Source organism: Choristoneura fumiferana, chromosome Z (assembly GCF_025370935.1).
Source record: "Choristoneura fumiferana chromosome Z, NRCan_CFum_1, whole genome shotgun sequence".
Lineage (NCBI taxonomy): Eukaryota > Metazoa > Arthropoda > Insecta > Lepidoptera > Tortricidae > Choristoneura > Choristoneura fumiferana.
In genome coordinates, this window is record NC_133472.1 from 35843259 (window position 1) to 35861401 (window position 18143).

At 36.1% G+C, this 18143-nt stretch overlaps 2 protein-coding genes across 5 annotated transcripts in view; both read left to right on the forward strand.

Annotated features, from left to right (window-relative positions):
• LOC141435893 (serine/threonine-protein kinase OSR1-like) overlaps positions 1-12013 on the forward strand; it is a 36847-nt gene extending 24834 nt beyond the window's left edge. The window contains exons 14-16 of one of the 4 annotated variants that reach the window (XR_012452230.1): positions 894-985; positions 2665-2706; positions 10749-12013. Coding sequence is in view for 3 of the 4 variants with exons in the window: in XM_074098746.1 (XP_073954847.1) it covers positions 894-968 (75 nt within the window). In the remaining variant the exon portion in view is untranslated. Of the gene's footprint in view, positions 1-893; positions 8277-10748 lie in introns of those variants that run through there. The other 3 variants (XM_074098746.1, XM_074098738.1, XM_074098733.1) reach the window with 3 other exon arrangements.
• Positions 12014-12106: 93 nt separating this feature from the next.
• LOC141435953 (U-scoloptoxin(19)-Sm1a-like) lies at positions 12107-15472 on the forward strand. Its single transcript, XM_074098773.1, has 3 exons — positions 12107-12264; positions 13738-13905; positions 14708-15472. The coding sequence occupies exons 1-2, from the start codon at positions 12180-12182 to the stop codon at positions 13884-13886; spliced, it is 234 nt and encodes a 77-aa protein (XP_073954874.1). The 5' UTR covers positions 12107-12179; the 3' UTR covers positions 13887-13905; positions 14708-15472.
• Positions 15473-18143: the final 2671 nt, after the last annotated feature.

Below are 18143 nucleotides of genomic sequence, written 5' to 3' on the forward strand. Positions count from 1 at the left end.
GAATAATCCCGCACGAGCACGAATAATTAAATAAATATTACAAGATACTTAACACCAATTGACCCAAGTAATCGACACTTGTTATGGGCGCAACGCAACGGATAAACATAATTAAGTAGATAAATACACCCAAGATTAAACAATTTTATAGTATTCATAGAGAAATCTGGCCCGACCGGGGATCAAACCTGGGACCGCCAGCTTCGAATTCAGGTTTTTCAACCATGGGGCTATCTGGTCGTCAAAAGATCCGTTCCAAACAATCGATTGAGGTCTGTAGAGTCTATCTACCAAAACCACATAACTATATATTATTAAGAGGAATCGAAATCTTATTGTTTGTATTACTTTCCCGATCCCACTCGCCATGTTTTCGCTTCTGCTATGAAGGGGCACACGTTTTTTTTGTATTTTCAATGATTTTTATACCTAACTTAATATGATACTCACCAAAACAATGTGCCGTTTTGGAGCAATCGAATCGAGCGGCGCTTAGTTACACGCTTTTAGCTCGCTTATACCAATTCTTCGGGTATAGTGTAATAACCACGTTACTATCATTGGATGATACCACGTATCTGAAAAAATAATTAATTTTCACTCCAAATTCATTGAAATAGAACAAATATGAAGTTGATTCCATATAAATACATGTAACGCAAATACGCGGTGTTTACGTGTGGTATTTATGTACCAAATCCAAATTAAATGCATGCAAATCTACCTGGGGCGTGTAGGGTAAGTAGGGGTAGTGCTGCTTACGTTGCTACTGATGGCGGGTGCGTGAGGGTGTAAGTACTGGGTCTGTCTACCCTCACTGGACTTACTACCTAAACATTTTATTTACGTGTAAAAAAAATTAACTAGCTAATTTTTTTTTCTTTTTTTTTCAGAACTCCGCCGGGCCCAACGAACAATTCGACGACAAAACATTAATAGGGTTTGCGCAAATATCAATAATTGATTAGGACACATACAGGACCAGGTACTGTACTGTTATTATGTACTTTATCTGTGAAACTAGTTAAGCTACAAATCTATTTCGCCTTAATAATGCAAATACCGTCTATCTGCAAACGATAAATTTCCAAATAACTTAATTTTGAAGGTCTGGTTCTGGTTTTTCACAAGAAAATATCTTCGGGGATACTTGCAATACCGCGTAACTAGCATTTTCCATAAGGTATAATTTTCACTGTCAGAACAGTACAATGTCAGTACTGTTAGTGCAGTGAAAATTATTACCTTATGGAAAATGCTAGTTACACGGTATCGCAGTATCCCCGACTATGGATTAATGTACTTCTGCCTGTGCAATCGATCAAATTACTTATAAAACAACAACGTTCATTGTTATGGACCTCTGCAAATAACACCTGTAAAGATCAATTTAATTACTTATTGTAAAAAATAAGAATGCGCAAAAGTGCTATACACTGTACACATTTTCTTATTGAATTATGTAAGTATGAATAATTGTATTATGTACCATCAGCCAAATCAGTGGTCTATCAATTTTTAAACAAGTTCTTATCAAATGAATATATAAAGCCGAACTTTCAAGTTGACATAGACGTCTATTGGCATTCATGTTTTAAACATGCAAACGATTATCAACTTTAGGGTGGTAGACCACATATTTTTCTGATGGTACATTTCTATTCCATTCCATTTTGTTGATGTCTTCCGACTCTAGGGATTGGCTAGCTTAAACACGGAAGGTAGAACCGAATAACGGCAATTAAGCGGTGTTTGCATTAATGGTCGATTTGTGTGAAAGATATGGTGCTACGGGTTAAAAGTTATAAATGCCTCGCGGTCTTTGTATACATTATGAAATGGTACACAATAATTAATTCGATTTTCCAATTATGTATTATAATTCGGTATTTTTAATTAATTATTAATTAATTGATTTTGGTATCTAGCCAAAGATAATTTATGAATTAGTCATTGATGTGCATTTTATTAAATTGTACAGATACAGTGTATTCATGATTTTAATATCGTTTGATAAGGATGAATTTCGGAATTATTATAATTTAATTGGGTGTTAAGATGTGTCGTGTGTATTTTCATTGTGTCAGCCGGCTTGAAGGCGTCGTGTTTCTTTATAAAAATGTGTAGACTGCCGACCGAATGAAGGAAATGATACCAACAGAGAAGTGCTACCTTAATTTATTTGTTTTAAACACAGCGGTACAGTCACCAGCACCAATATCTGACATAACAAAGCGTGCATAATATCTGATACGACTCTATTTCTAGGGCCGCTAGGACGTGTTAGATAGTTTTTCTTGCTCCGCTGTGGCATATATTAATGCAGGTGACTGTAAATGATTAAAAACGCATTTACACAAATAACTGTTTTTGGGATATTGGGTTTTTGATCCAATAACATTTCAAAAAAGTTCCACTACTTCGAACGGGTAGGAAGAAATGTTGGGTGACGTTAAGACACTCAAGCTCCAAAAGACAGTCGTGTAGAGTTAATTTGGTGATAATGCTCATACATTTAATTAGTATCGTTTTTAAAATTGAAGGAGCATTATTTTTGGGGATGAATGTACCGCTGTGTTGACTTTAGTGGTACTAAGTACTTATAAGAACCATGTTCGTACTAAGACATAATAACAAAAATCCGTTTGAACATTCTTCTTACAGGTGTCACAAAGGCATGGTACTTCAACTTCATTGAGAGCCGGGGTATGTATGGGGCACGGGGAAGGGGTACTGCTTTGCCTGATTTATGCTAAGGTCTGTTCCAATAGCCGTGCCAACAATTAGCAGTCATCTTATTTCCATGACAGGTTTCGTGACGACATTTGACGCTTTATGTCGCCGTGGCAGCGCTTTTGGATGAAAGCCCTAAGCTTTAACCCGGTTCTCTATTTGGTTGGAAGTATACATATAATCATCATTCGTTTATTACTGTGTTTAACCGGCAATAAGAAACCGGCGTCTAAAGCGGTTGCGTTATTAGTTAGTAAGATATCATTTGTTATTTATTTCATCAATTCGACCAATATTTCGGTTTCGGAGCCATACGTACCTAAGGCACACTACGACCGAACGATTCCTCATGCGGGATTATTGTTTTAAAATGTTTACATTGATATCAAAATTTATATGCGATAATGCTTTAATTTTTTTCCACTATTTTATTTTTATCATACCTATCATTGAATTTTTGTATCAAAGTGTACAATTTCTAAGCTTTCTGAACGGTCGTATACGATCGCTTGTAAAATTGTTACAGAAGCTATACATGTCGCAGATCACGTGTGCGCGTTGCACTTATGTATTACACGTAACGTATATTATATCTATGTATAGATGCGAGTGTGTGCATTAAAGTACAAGCCACACGTATTAACGCAACTAACGTTGTTATAATCTATCTATCTACAATCAAAAACCACGTGCGCCCATGAAATGCAACATTAAAACAAAGCGTATTTATTTCATGTTTAGTCAAATCAAATTATGAAAACACGTTTGACTCCGAAACTGTACCGTATGACGGCGATAGGACTTAAAACAGGGATTGAAATAAGGTAAAAGCATCATTAAGATAACGAAGTATGAATTAACTAAATTCATTTCTAGAAGTAAGTTTCGGCTGCATTTGTTTTATAGTATTCAAGACTATTGTGAGGATTAGTCATAAACTATTCAGTGCTTGATATACATATAGTTACATGGCCTTTAGTATCTGAAAAAAAAAGAAACAATGGAAGCAACGCTGTTTTATCTATGAATGTATTATGTATGTATCATATTTATATCTGTTTTTCGATAATTAAACTGTGAAATTGTAAATAAGGCCTAACGGACGGACTACTCGTAACACATCATAGCTTTTATTTTAATTTTTTACCAAAAAATTTACAACGTGACATAAAACTGAATGATAAAGCAATAGATTCGCAAAAAGTGTTCATTTCTGCTATACATTCATTATCGACATTGTTACTAAACGGGTATATACTAAGTAAAAAAAACAACTTCAAATATTGCGCTGTTTATTCCGATCCCGACACATATTTACGAATGTTTACTTAATATTTATTTTTAGGTTACAAGACCCCTATTTAACCATGCTGGCAGGTGCCCCGATTGTTATTTGTTAATCTTGTGTACCTATGCGACAATATAAACAAAAACCGGCCTAGAGCGTGTCGGACACGCATTAAATAGGGTTCCGTAGCCATTACGAAAAAATTAAGTACTTCATATTTTTTTAAGGATTTCGTATTTTGTACGGAATATTCCAAGTTTAGGTATATTAGCTCATTACCTTAGGCTGCTATTTACTCTTAAACTTAACCGTTATAGTTTTCCTTGTAAGTTTGATATACTTACTACTATCCTGAATTTTATAAAAAATTCCACCCACTGGTTTAGATTTTAGAGGGGGGGTGGACGCTCGATTTTAATGGAAATTTTGCACTTTAAAGTTGAATATTTTGCAAACAAATCACTGGATCGAAAAATTTTACCAACCCCCTAATGGTTTTAAAACACCTATCCTACAAGGTTCGATGAGAAAAAAAAATATTGTACCATTTTGTCGGCATAATTTACATATATATTCGTGCAAAATTACAGCTTTCAAGCATTGATAGTCCCTGAGCAAAGCCGCGGACGGACAGACACAGACATACAGACATGGCGAAACTACTACTGGCTACGGAACCCTAAAAACAAGTTAAAAACGACACACTGCATTTCCAACGCAAACGTGACAAAGTTTATCTAATCTCGTGTCCAAAATCACCGACAAATCCACGAATATGTCGACTCGAAGAAATGAGGGCTCATTTACTTATTGGCCAATTTGCAAGCAAGACTGTAACGTCAAAAAACCCCACGATACTAACGCCATCTAGCGATATTTCGCTTGTCATTTAGTTTTCATTTGTCTTGTTTCACAGCAACTTGTTTGTCCTTAAATTAAAGCACAGAATTGTCAGCTTGGTGAAATAAGGCCCAGACCTAACCACTTTTTTTAAATTATATCACGACTTGCACCTTTATATAGTTCCGTAATCAAACGATATCTTTGTCTATAGGTTTTGTAAGAAGTTAAAAAGCACTGTCTACTATTTGACCAACCACAAACCAAAACATATATTTTGCTCCTCTATCGCCTCTCTCTACTAGGGCAAAGCGAGTTTCATCGGTAAAACAAGTTAGAAGTAGTCTGTTCTCGCCTTAAATGCTTTAATATTGAGATATTTGAGTGCTATTTTTATTCAAATACCATTAAGTTTTAAAGTATGACATATTACTAACTCACAAAAATCTTTGTGATTTCGTTTTTGACCATCGTTTAAAGACTGTTCAATTTACTAAACGGACAGTAACAAAACAGCTCCACTTATTTTTTTATTATCACTATAAAATGCTACTGAGAAATAAATACCAAAATAAAATTACTGCAAAGTTTTCGGACTTTTGGGCGAGCACGTCTCTTTTTTGTCACTTTTCGACAAGCTGCAAACCACATTTTTTTAACTCTGCGGATGTTTTTGCTTCTCGGCCATCCTTTCTAAAGTGCCTCTTCTTAAGTGTGGTCCAGTAGCAGTAGTAATAATTTGGTGGATTGCCTTCTTTTCGAATGATATTGATAGGTATCTTTTGAATTTAATAGATCCACACGGTCTTCCCGGCATAGTGAGCACTTGCTAAATAGATCAGGCCAAAGCACATTTTCTTCGACTTTTGATTTTGCTGGGCCGCTTCTGTGCCGTGATTTTGGTAAATCTTCAAGCGTATGATACTCTGCAAATGAACTTGGAACATTAAAACATTTTGCAATTTTCCGTAGTGAATAGTGGCCTTGGCCTGTGCACCATTTTTGCAGAATCAATTTGCGATTTTAAATTGTAATTTGCTCCACCGTGAAAGATGTTTGGTGGTTGACAGAAATAACAACTATTGACAGACAGACTATTGGTAAAATCATAACTATCAACTGTTTATAAAAATAGTGTGAAAGTCTAAGTTTAATTAGTAGGTTTAAGCATGCCCGCTGAGTAAATTGAACAGTCCTTATCGAAATATTGGATTGACCTTATGTTTTTTTTATGAATTTAACTTCAAAAGTCAACTTTACGTAAACGATATTGATATTAAGTTAATATCACAGTATTTTATTCCATAACAGGTTAAACAATAAAGGTAAAAAGCAATTAATTATTTTGCTTATAGGTACTCTTGTTTCTCATTTATATCAATACATACATAGATATTGTATTGTGTACACAGTACAGTCAGTAGCGCATGATGAGCTCGAAAGTATCTTCTAACAATGGAATCTTCTGTAGATGATTTAGAGCTCTAGTCAATAAATCAGCGGCTGACTGTACTTTATTATAGTTACGGAGTTTCTGAGGTGAAAAACGTGGAACGATCTGGTACAGGTATTTATTTTTAATTTTACATTTATGGTAAACTAGTATTTATTGAGTTAAAGAAATGCCGCAAAACCTAAGTGCAAGAAATTACTTATATTTTAATAGAAATCAGGCAATCAATCAGAAAGCTTGTAATTATTTGAATGTGAAAGAAAAGATTTAATCGTACTATATCGGTATCACCAAGGAAATTAATGATTAGCTTTTTTGTACATTAGAATGAAGATTGGTTTTTGGAGTCTTTTTGTATTTTTTATTTCAACTCCAAATTTTAGTTACTTTTACGATCATCCCGAAAAATCCATATCGTAAATACAAACTGAAACATAGATGCACAGAAAAACCAGAAAAAGAGACCAGCGCTGTGAATCAAACCCCCAGGTCCTCAGCATTTCGTGTCCAGTGGTAGTCGATTTTTCGATTCCCAGCGCTGGTCTCTTTTTCTGGTTTTTCTGTGCATCTATGTTTTAGTTTATATTTTCGACATGTGTTTTAATGTGTTTTAAATAACAGTCAATTTATACGCAATAGATTATAAGAAACTCATGTGAACTCCGTTTTAATATTTATAAATGAAGATAGCAGGTATCGTGCGTTTTGTAATGTTTTTAAACAATGTTTCTATGTACCTAGTTGTAGCATAGTCACAGCCATAAATATGTTTCCTATAATATTATACATACCATTTAAAAATTAATGAGTTTAGTTGAAAGTTAAATAATAGTACAGTCGGTATGTAACATATACTCATACAAGGTGTGACATAACGGAGTATTTCGGCCATTGGTCGAGATAAATCCGAGTGCACACTCTTTAAAGATTTTTTAACCGGAAACTTACAGCTTATTACGGGTGGCTTATAACGTATATTACGTCCGTCTTTGAGCCTTTGAACATCGAGCAAATTTTCTGAAACAGTTGTCAACCTCAATATCAATGTCATCAGTTGATGATGATGTGATAATAAACGGAATTAAAATACATGTAAGAAAGGTTTTCTTAGGGGCTGTATCACCAGCCATTGATTAATTTTAGCTGACGGATAAATGTGATGCCGTCTCCGTCTATTCGAACAAAACAAACAGAGACGTCATCACATTTATCCGTCAAATATATTTAATCAATGGATGGTGACACAGGGGGTTAATCTTTGCACTTTTGTTAATATGAAGTTAACATGTCACAATATCACTCACTGTGATCAATATTTTTAAAGTATGTTCTAGGCGGATATTGTTTATTTTATTGACTACAAATAAATGTGACCAATGCTTACTGGCTCGAAATTGCACAAAACAAATTGAAGGTAATTATATTCCTAATATTATGTATGACAACTACACAAACATTGTATAATAATATGTTATAAATACTAACAAGTTTTGTGGACGGAAAATATTTGGCAAAACAAACTGCACAATTCGGTTGAATACGAATAATTTAATTATGCGATACTTAAAACGAATCTTTTTAAAGTAGAGTCCAGTTGAGCCATATTTAGTCGCAAAAACGTCGAAACGTCGTATGAGTAGATATGCCATTATGTATGACATACCACTTTAAAACACAAGTGCAATTAAAATTTTATTTCATGGCCCGCACGGGAACATCAGCCCTAACCCTCTAATTTTGAGATGACGCATGTGCTCAGTAGTAAGATGTAGACGATGATGGTTGTTAATCGCTCTTGATCATTGCTGTAGTTTATATTGATATATCTTACCAGTTCAATGCAATGCAACTATATCGTTTAAATAATCCACTTTGTAAGTGCACATTATTGCTATTTGTTACGTGTTTCCATCATGCAGTATTTACCATTTCAATGTAATTAAATAAAATGTACAAATCGCACGCTTGAATATTTTATTTATGTTTTATATTTTTTATTTGTACCTACTAAATAGCCCAATACCGACCTTAAGAGCTCGCACAGTAATAATTGACGTTGCTTCCGTACCTATATACGATATTAAATTGGCATCTGTAGCTATGACAGTATAGACGTTACTTAATTGCATAAGGATTAGTTTTAAAACGAGGCCAATGAATGGTTTTAATCATTGTCATATGACGGTACCGAGTCACATGAGTATCATATGGCGGGCTGGTTGGCTGGTTTGCGAAACGTCTCGGTTATTCCCCGATAATACTAGTAGTTTGAATAGTAATTTGAATCGAGACCCATTGTGGGAAATTTTTACGATAAAGCCAACCACCAGTGAACCGGCCTTCCTTCTAAGATGTTATAAAAAAGATCCCCAGTACTTAGATCATTATTGAAAAAATTTAGTACTGTACAAAAGTATAACTACAGATGTGCCAATGGAAAATTTCCAAAATTGTGGAACTTTTCACATAGGAAAATTTCGAAAACTTCTCACATTTTTGTATGGGGATTGAAACTTTCCGTTTCTTAATCTTTTTCCAGGCATAGTGTATATTATAGTGACCACATAAATGTACACAAATATTACCTAGACCTTGTTAAACTGTAAATATGGTACAAAATCAGTTGCAGTCGTTAAAAACATTATTCGTTTTAAAATGAATCCCTCATAGGTAAACAATATAAAACTATGATTCATTTTGTGGTACTGTGTCTAATAATGCGGTATGTGGTAATTCGCGGGGCATGAAAAGGGTTAAATTAAAATTTCCTATATTTCTTGTGAAAATTTCTGAGAACTTTTCCAACTGCATTTTTTTAGCACCCTAGCGGCTTGAGGGCGCTAAAAAAAATCAAAACATGTGCTATTCACTTGACAATACATAAATTACAAAATATCGTCACTACTTTGAAAAAAACTCTTATCTCAAATCAATGCGTCAACAAAATTGACTCTTGAAATGATGTTTATAAAGTTCACTCAGTAAAATTATCTATTTTGAGATAAGTACGAGCTTTTTTCAAAGTAGTGACGATATGTATTTTTCAACAGAACAAGGTCAATTAACATAAGTACCTAACATTTTGCCTAGAACCGCCTATTAGAATTCGACATTCGATACGTAAATACGTGTTCTAAAATTCCCGGAATGATATCACAATCACACGCTTACCTCGTATATAATCGTCACATGAGAGGTCCCTGGGTCAGTTTGCCGCGATAAACAATTTGTGGCAAGGTCATGAACACGCATGAAAATAATTAAGTCGCATCTATCGCCGCGGCGAGTTGGAAGAAGTTACGTCATTCTTATAGTTATTCCCAGTTCCAATCCTAGGAATGTGATGAGTAGTTGGAATTTCATTACATACAATCAACAAAAACAAGGCCGGAGTGATAAGTCCGGTAAAAATCAAATTCAGGTTTTTTTTTTTACAAATAATGTTCTGTAGCTTTTCGAAGGTACCTAACGTGTTTATTTTTAGCCAGATCGCATGGATAGTATTTTTTCAGCTTTAAAAACAAAAACAATCGATTTGTGTTTGCAAACATGGAGAAAAGTGTTTCATGTTTTGATTAAACATTATTTTTTTGAAAAAAAAACTATTACGGTTGAAAAGAAAAACTAGATAAAATATTACGGGGACGCGATACATATGTGGTTTACGGATTTGCGTTGGGGCTGTAAAACACTATTATCACAAAATATCGCGGGAGCTATAGGCCGCTTGTAGACGTCCGTGGGGCCCTAGTGAAAAAGGGGTTAAGTCTACACAAAATACACAGCTGTTTTCTATTTTATGTGTAAAGGGGTATAAGTCAAAATCAGCTGTTCAACTTCTGCAGAATTAACCCCTTTTTCACTAGGGCCCCAGCGTTGTTCGTCCGTTGTTGTTGTTTACCGGACAACGGACCGTTTTTTTGCCGAACTTGCGCTGTTGTATGGCTCACAATGAAAGTGTGTACATATCATCAACCATCAGCCAAATAAGTGGTCTATCAATTTTTAAACAAGTTCCTATCAAATGAATATGTCGCTGAAGTACAACTTTCAAGTTATGACAGACACGTCTATTAGCATTATTGTTTTATGACATGCAAGCGATTATCAACTTTAGGGTGGTAGGTATACCACATATTTGGCTGATGGTACATGCAACGGATACTTGTCCGGCGACGAAGCCAAACAACGTTGTCCGGTGAAAACAACGGGCGTCTACAAGCGGCCATAACCTCTCGTGGCTTAAAAGTCATATATACCTATACTTACTTGTAGGTACATATTTATTTTCCCAACTCAATCTGTTACTAAGTTACTTGCTCAAATATTGAAATAAAGAAATACATTTTGCTGTGAGGATGATCTCTGGTTGAGTTCGTAACGCGTCGTGTAGTGTGATAGTTGGGTTTGTGTGATTTGTGTGTGTTCTTGCAGTGTAGAGGTGGAGGAGTTGCTATCATAAGGTCGCAGGTGAGCAAAGTACGTATTGTTTATCCTATTTATATCTACGAGTACTTCGTTTTTTTAGCATTAGAAAGAAGGTAAACGATCTTGACTTGTCTTTTTATTGAAAAACATTTTTGAAAAATCAGTCACAGCAAATAGTAACAATTAGCAAGGACATATGATCATTTACATTATTTTGGTATTAAAATTAATAGTTACTGTTTTTTTAAATGGTTTTTTAATTTAATTACATTTCGTTTATGAGTATGCAGGTAAGTGACTTAATTTGGTAAAACCCATAAAAACAAAAACAAATAAAAACCGGCCAAGAGCGTGTCGTACACGCCCAGGATAGGGTTCCGCAGCCATTACGATAAAATCAAATAATATTTTGCTAAGGATTGCGTATTGTGCACTGAATCTTCCAAGTTTAGGTATATTTCATACCTTAGGCTTGTATTTACTATTAACCCTTAATTTGACAAAAATAAAAAAAGCTCCTGAAAATTCTATGTTTAAAAAAAAAACAAAAAGCAAGCCTTAAATGTTGTCAAGTATACTGTACACCGCCAAATTAAGGGTTAACTATACCTTCTTATACTTCCTTGTATATTTGATATAATTTACTTTTATTTATGTAACCTTTTTGTTTTTCCTTTTTGTACAATAAAGAGTATAAACAAACAAACAAACTACCATTCTGAATTTTTTCAAATTTTTCCACCCAACCGTTTAGATTTTAGAGGGGGGGGGAGACACTCGATTTCAATGAAAATTTGCACTTTAAAGTTGAATATTTCGCAAACAGATCACTGAATAGAAAAATTGTCTTAGCAACCCCCCAATGATAACCCACAATATAGGGTTAGCCGAGAAAAAAAAATCACCCCCACTTTACGTCTATTATGGGAGGTACCCTAAAAAAATATTTTTTACTTTTTTTATTGTACCGCTTTGTCGGCGTGACTTTCTAGTACTAACGGTCTCTGAGCTTACCCGCGGACAGACAGACAGACATGGCAAAACTATAAGGGTTCCTAGCTGACTACTACTAAACGATTTTCGCATTCTATTAGCAAAAGGATCAAATATTGGACATCCATACTGGACGAAGAGACGATAGAGTTTCTATTTAGTTCACCTTATATTTATTAGTTATGCTGTAAACCAATCGCGTAAGTTCCGAAAGCGTACAGATTTTCCCAGAGACCCACAATGGCGTAATCTGTTTTGTTTTGCATAAAATTGTATCATGTTGTTGGGTACGCGGGCGCACGTGCTGATACTTTGTCGCGCCGTTTATTTTATCAATACTGCGCATAGCGGTATTTAAAGACAGGGCACTGGCGCACCGGTCAAATCTTACTGAGACCCCGGGCTGTGCGGTACAAATACGTTGATCAAATTCAGTAAAGAAAAATGGCTCTTAAAGCTCTAGTATTCGGTGCTTTTCTTCTGATGTGTGTGTCGGCTTCACCTATGGTTAAGCGGTCAAATTTTGTCGGTAAGTTATTGAAGTATTAGTTACCTGTTAGTTAAAATATTAGGTACACAGCGGCTAAAAATATGAGATTTTCATCATTAAAACTGAAGAGATTTTCATTTTGTTAACGAGCTGTGCGACTGCGTTGATTATTTGATATGAAATAAAATATTTCCACCATTAAATACTCTTCAGTGGTGGCTAAGGGTTAATTTTTTTTTGTAATTAAAATACCGCGGCTTTGGCCCAATACAGATTTAGTTCCGACTTTTAAGAACGTATTAAATTTATTTTTATACCTGGTTTATTTGCATGGAAGTTAAAACATTCTGCAAACAAATAAGACTTAGCGTGCTGACACAAATATAAGATACCCGGTGGACGTCAATATGGGTTCAGTTTAACTTATCTATTTGGTCCGATTCCCATGATTTGACTTAATTTTAAAACATCTTCTATTATTTATGTTTTGACGTCTCGGAGTTACTTTAATGATTTCGTAAATTGCTGCGTGTGGGTATTAGGGATGAAGATCGATCTAGCTATGTAGATCTACACGATAACGACACGTGATCTTTGATTTTGCAAACACCATAAACTAAGCTCGGGCGTCCGTCCAAGTACTAAAATTTCTTATTTTTTCTAGTTACCCTTAATTTTTGCAAAAGACATAGGTATATGTATATGATATACTCAGCGGCACAAAATTTGGCCCGCTCTACATACAAAATACCTATAACTGCATACATTTGAGGGTCAAATTTTTAGCCGCTCAGTATATATATATATACACACAAATTCGCTTCGAAAGTTATGCGATTATAATTACTTTAACCATAGATTATTAAGTTATTAATTATGTTTTATAGCAACTTCGTTATCTGATATTAGAATGCAAGTTGATTCAGATAGAAAACAAGGCCCTTTATGCCGTCATCTTTTAGGATAACTGTGATCTACGTTAACGTCAACAATGCAACTTATTATGCTACTTTACCTTCTCTTACCTTTACGAAATTTTAGTCCCGTTTTTGAATAGTGCTACCTATTTCAGAAAGCTGCAAATTTGCCGACGCTGCGGTTACGCAAAATCGCGTGACGTTTTCTAACTCCGGATTTTAACGCAGCTCAAATTATGCTTTGAAATCATAATTTAAGCTTTACCGAGGAGAATACTTTATAATATACTATTCATAATTTTATTGATATACATACGCTTTTGACTTATACCTATTAGAAGCTCATTCCGCGTTCTGTCTACCTCTGATTCAGTGCCGGTTCAAGCGCCCGGGGTGAGATTTCCACAGCGCAGCGCCCCCAACTTTTGGGAATTTCCTAGAAAGTAAAGGCTTCGCTCAATGAGCCTGCAGGCGCCCCTTTATGTACGGCGTACCCAACGCTACTGCTCTGGTTTGAAAGTCTTCGATGTGGGCCGAATGATAACTTTGCGCCCTCGTTAGAACCTGAAATAAAATACCTATTATGAATTTTTAGGTCAGATTACAGCCTTAGAAGAACCCTGTATCCTCCAAGGCGGGCTATGCGTGCACATAGACGACTGTCCAACAGGCAGCTTGGTGCAGTTGCGAGGAGTGCTGTGCCCAAACCAGGCTAGTTTGGGAGCAGAGTGCTGCTATGTATGAACATCGTCATCGAATAAAGGTGAGCGAGTGAGATTTCCTATAATATATTTATTTTCACATAATATAAAAAGCCGTGGTGGCCTATTGGTTTGACCTATCGCCTCTCAAGCAGAGGGTCGTGGGTTCGAACCCCGGCTCGCACCTCTGTGTTTTTCGAAATTCAAGTGCGGAATTACATTTGAAATTTACCACGAGCTTTGCGGTGAAGGAAAACATCGTGAGGAAATCTGCACAAACCTGCGAAGCGATTCAATGGTGTGTGCAAAGTTCCCAATCCGCACTGGGCCCGCGTGGGAACTATGGCCCAAGCCCTCTTGTTCTGAGAGGAGGCCTGTGGCCAGCAGTGGGACGTTTATAGGCTGGAATGAATGAATATAAAAAGCAGTGACCGCAGTGATATGATGACCACGACCGCTCTGTCGATCCCAACTGCCCAACTAAGCAAAAAAAGAAGTTTCTCAACTTTGCGTGATTCTGCAAACTTTGTTTGTTGGTACCTACTTATGTTTGTTACGGGCAAACCTTGCAAGTTTTGTCCAATGGTGGTCAAATTATGTAAATTTAGTCAAAACGGGGAAGATTATTGTCAATGGAAAAAGTAACGTTAAATATATCCACGATCATCACTCGTGTGATGTGTACAATGGTTTAAATAATCGCCCGCTAAAAAGACAATCTTTTTATGGCGCTATTTAAAAAAATATACTTTAAAGTACATGGCGTGGCTTACATAAGAAGCAAGCCTGCGGCTGCACATAAATACTCAAAATCTACAACCATGCGGCATTAGTGTTTAATGTTGAATTTGTTTCTTTTTTCAGGATAGGAGTTGTGGAGTGACATGTAAATCCGCCTCAACAATATTTTGCTTCAAAGTGTTTTTCACAACCGCCTGATTCTTTATCTTTGTTATGTTACTTAAAATCCTGTCAGCAGATGTACCTGAGCTCAAAAAGACCTCTGCTCTTCAATTTATTAAAAATACTAACTAATTCTCTTCTTCATAAATAATTACAAGGCAAATGTCAGGGTGATAAAAGAACGAATGTGATATAAGCTTAACAAGCGTTAACAAATGTAATGGATTTTCATACCTTGCTTTAAATTAGTAAAAACTACCTGACACCAGCGCTGAGTAATAGTTTTTTCTACACGTCAAATGTGTAACACAGTGTATTAAAGTAGTTAACCAAGGAGTCACTGTTCAAAAGGATATTTACATGTCGATAACATTAAAATTAAATACTGATGTAATTTGACTAAAAAAAACTATTATCGGGATGGAAATTTAAACCCTCTTGATAAGTCACTCCGAAAATTAGTAGTACGTTAATTTTTCCCTAAAGGCTCTTACACATTATGGCGGTAGCCCGGCCGGGTATTTCCGATCCGGTAATGCCGCCGGTGTTTTAGGCCGCCGGCACTTGCCACACAAAGCCATAGAGCGGGAATAGTGTGTAGGAACATTTGGGTATTAACTATTTAGATATTAATGTAGTATTAGGTTTCGTGATTAAGGTCATGCGTTTAAGTATCCAGTGTTAATTATGATAATAAAATGTAAGTTAGTAAGATATTACTTGTTATTGATTGTTTTATTTATATTTACTCGTAATCAGCACTTTACTTCAATTAACCTTTCCCAATACATTTTCTGCCAGTGGCTGTTATGTCAAGGCTCCTAGAACCGCAGCGGGCATGCCGCCAACAAGTCCTGCGGAATACCCGGCAGGTATTTGTGCCGCCGGGCTTGCCGTACAAACGAAGGGTGAATAATAATACTCGAAGGCATCATAAATCCGGCAGCCGGGAAACAAGTAGGTAAACAAAAGAAAGGACTATTGTCTTTGGCCCTTAAGGCGACTCAATCAACAAAAAAACTTCGGAAGCCAGGGCCGAATCTGGGGAAAAATATCCGGTGCTACTGGCAGCTACAAGGGCGGGCTCCTCAACATAGAAGTTTAATTATTTATTGAAATCGGATGAGTAGTCTATAGACTCTATGGTGGAATAATGTATGTAACTAAATACATATACATAGGCTACTAAAATCATTACCGGTCCTTTTGGCTTGCCGTCGTCGGGTAAAAATATTCAGATTACGATGGGTTGGCACAGCAACTTTCTATCAAAAGTCTTTTTTTTCTCTCTAAGTGATGTCCAGTCATTTTTTGCTTTAAGACATCCAGACCACCAAATCCGGCCTTGTCGAATTTATGCCCGGGTACCCAATATCCGCTGGCACTGCCGTACTGTGTGTATGATCCTTTGGTCTATTTAGCTCTACAACCTCCGATCCATGATGATGATGTAGCAAAAATGTGGTAATGTGTATATCTAATTAGTATAGTGATGTAGGTATGTATATATATAGTCGATGAAACTGCATCACGTACCTACCAGGGTGAAACCTTTTCATAATTTATTTACTAAGATTTCTTTGGCAGAGATATATGAGATGTCAATATGACATTAGTAGCACAAAGGTTCCATCCTGGTGCGTGATTCAGTTTCCTCGTCTGTAAGTATAGGTATATTATTATGTAGGTAGGTACATACCTATCAGAGCGCGGTGGGAAGATTTTTGTTAGGCAACCCGGAGTGATAGTAGGTACCATCAGCCAATTAAGTATGGTCTATCAATTTTTAAACAAGTTCCTATCAAATGAATATGTCGCTAAAGTCGAACTTTCAAGTTGGCAGACACGTCTATTGGCATTTTGTTTTATGACATGCAAACGATTATCAACTTTGGGGTGGTTGACCACATATTTGGCTGAGGGTAGGTACGCAGTGTGAAACATACCTAATTCACACGCTACCTTTCGCAGTTAGTGTACATAAATTTAGGTCTTAGACTTAGACAAACCGGTTTAAATCGAGTTGTTACTGCGCCACGCTACTGGAGGGCACTTACATGAAACAGACAATAGGTAATATTAATGTCTGACTACTGATATTCAATAATCAAAATAAGAATAGACTGATTAATTAAGGTGTATTTTAATGTGTAATTGTGATGCATAAAACTCAACACAATAGGTAGAGGGTTTTTGCAAACTGCACCCTAAAAGCGTAGCACAGTCGACTACTTACCCTCTTTGTGGTAGCGCCATCTATGATTTGGGTTGGTAATCAAGTTTGAAACGCATGTTTGTGGCAGGTCTGTGAACGTTGTCGAATGATACCTGCGCATTTTATGCCAGCCTATTTACATAGATGGCACTAGTGTGTTAGTGTTGTCAATGTACCTATCCCATTCCCCTATTTAGAGATTTTTATACACTAAACGACTACGTGTAACAATAAATTTTACTGTCCTATAGTGAAAAGTTACACAAAATTACATTTTTTGTTGATTTAGGTACTTAATTTTAAAGTACATTAGTAATTGCTGATTAGACGAATGAATCAATCTAAACTAGTATTTCTATGAGTTGTAAACCTCCCGAGTTATTTGAAACGGCCGAAATACTCCTATGTAGTATATTTTATACGTTTTCATCTCCCATTAGGAAAAATTATGAATTAAACAGTTGAATCGAAAAAAAATATATATAAGTACCTAATTATTCAACTAGCTTACAGAATTTCATGAGAATCGGTTATAAATAATTTGACCTGTAGGTGTAGAGAAAACAGCCTACATCCGCTGGATAAGCAACGGTATTTTTTGTCCACGGTGAAACGAAGACGCATCATTCGCGCTTCGGGCTCGCCCGGTCAATAAAATAAAATAGTAAATAGCATTGGGTAACATTACATCATGGTTCAATATTGCCATATGAAATCTTTGAGGGCAGCATTTTGACAGCTCATAAAAAGTATGTCAAATGATTGTTAGTGTCAGATTGGCTATTGTTAGGTTACCGTAAGAATTTTTTCATCACACTTGCTCGTAAACAGTGTCGTAACATGCAGGCTACCTTGGTTGCAACCCCCCAAATAAAACCCTCGACCTTAATGTGCTTGTCATGAAACCCGTGGTCGGTAAATGAGTCATTGCCCGTACACATTTTCTTGCCATGAAGCCCAAGGTCGGTAAATGAGTCGGTGCCCGTACTGATGGCGCTGCGCGCGCTGCTGCAGGACTACATGGACCACCACATGCACACGCACGTTGCGGCGCATGCCGAGGGAGGTAGAGGGCGACGTTGCCAAGAGCACAGCCTAAGGTATCGCCAATATTTGGAAGAATTATATTTTTTCTTTTACAAATATAAAATTTTACTTGCAAATGTGATGAAAAACATTGTA

Bases quoted from the DNA above. Each gene is read 5' to 3' on its own strand.
- LOC141435953 (XM_074098773.1), top strand. From the start codon at position 12,180: ATGGCTCTTAAAGCTCTAGTATTCGGTGCTTTTCTTCTGATGTGTGTG. The intron at 12,265-13,737 runs GTAAGTTATTGA...ATGAATTTTTAG, and splicing joins TAAGCGGTCAAATTTTGTCG to GTCAGATTACAGCCTTAGAA.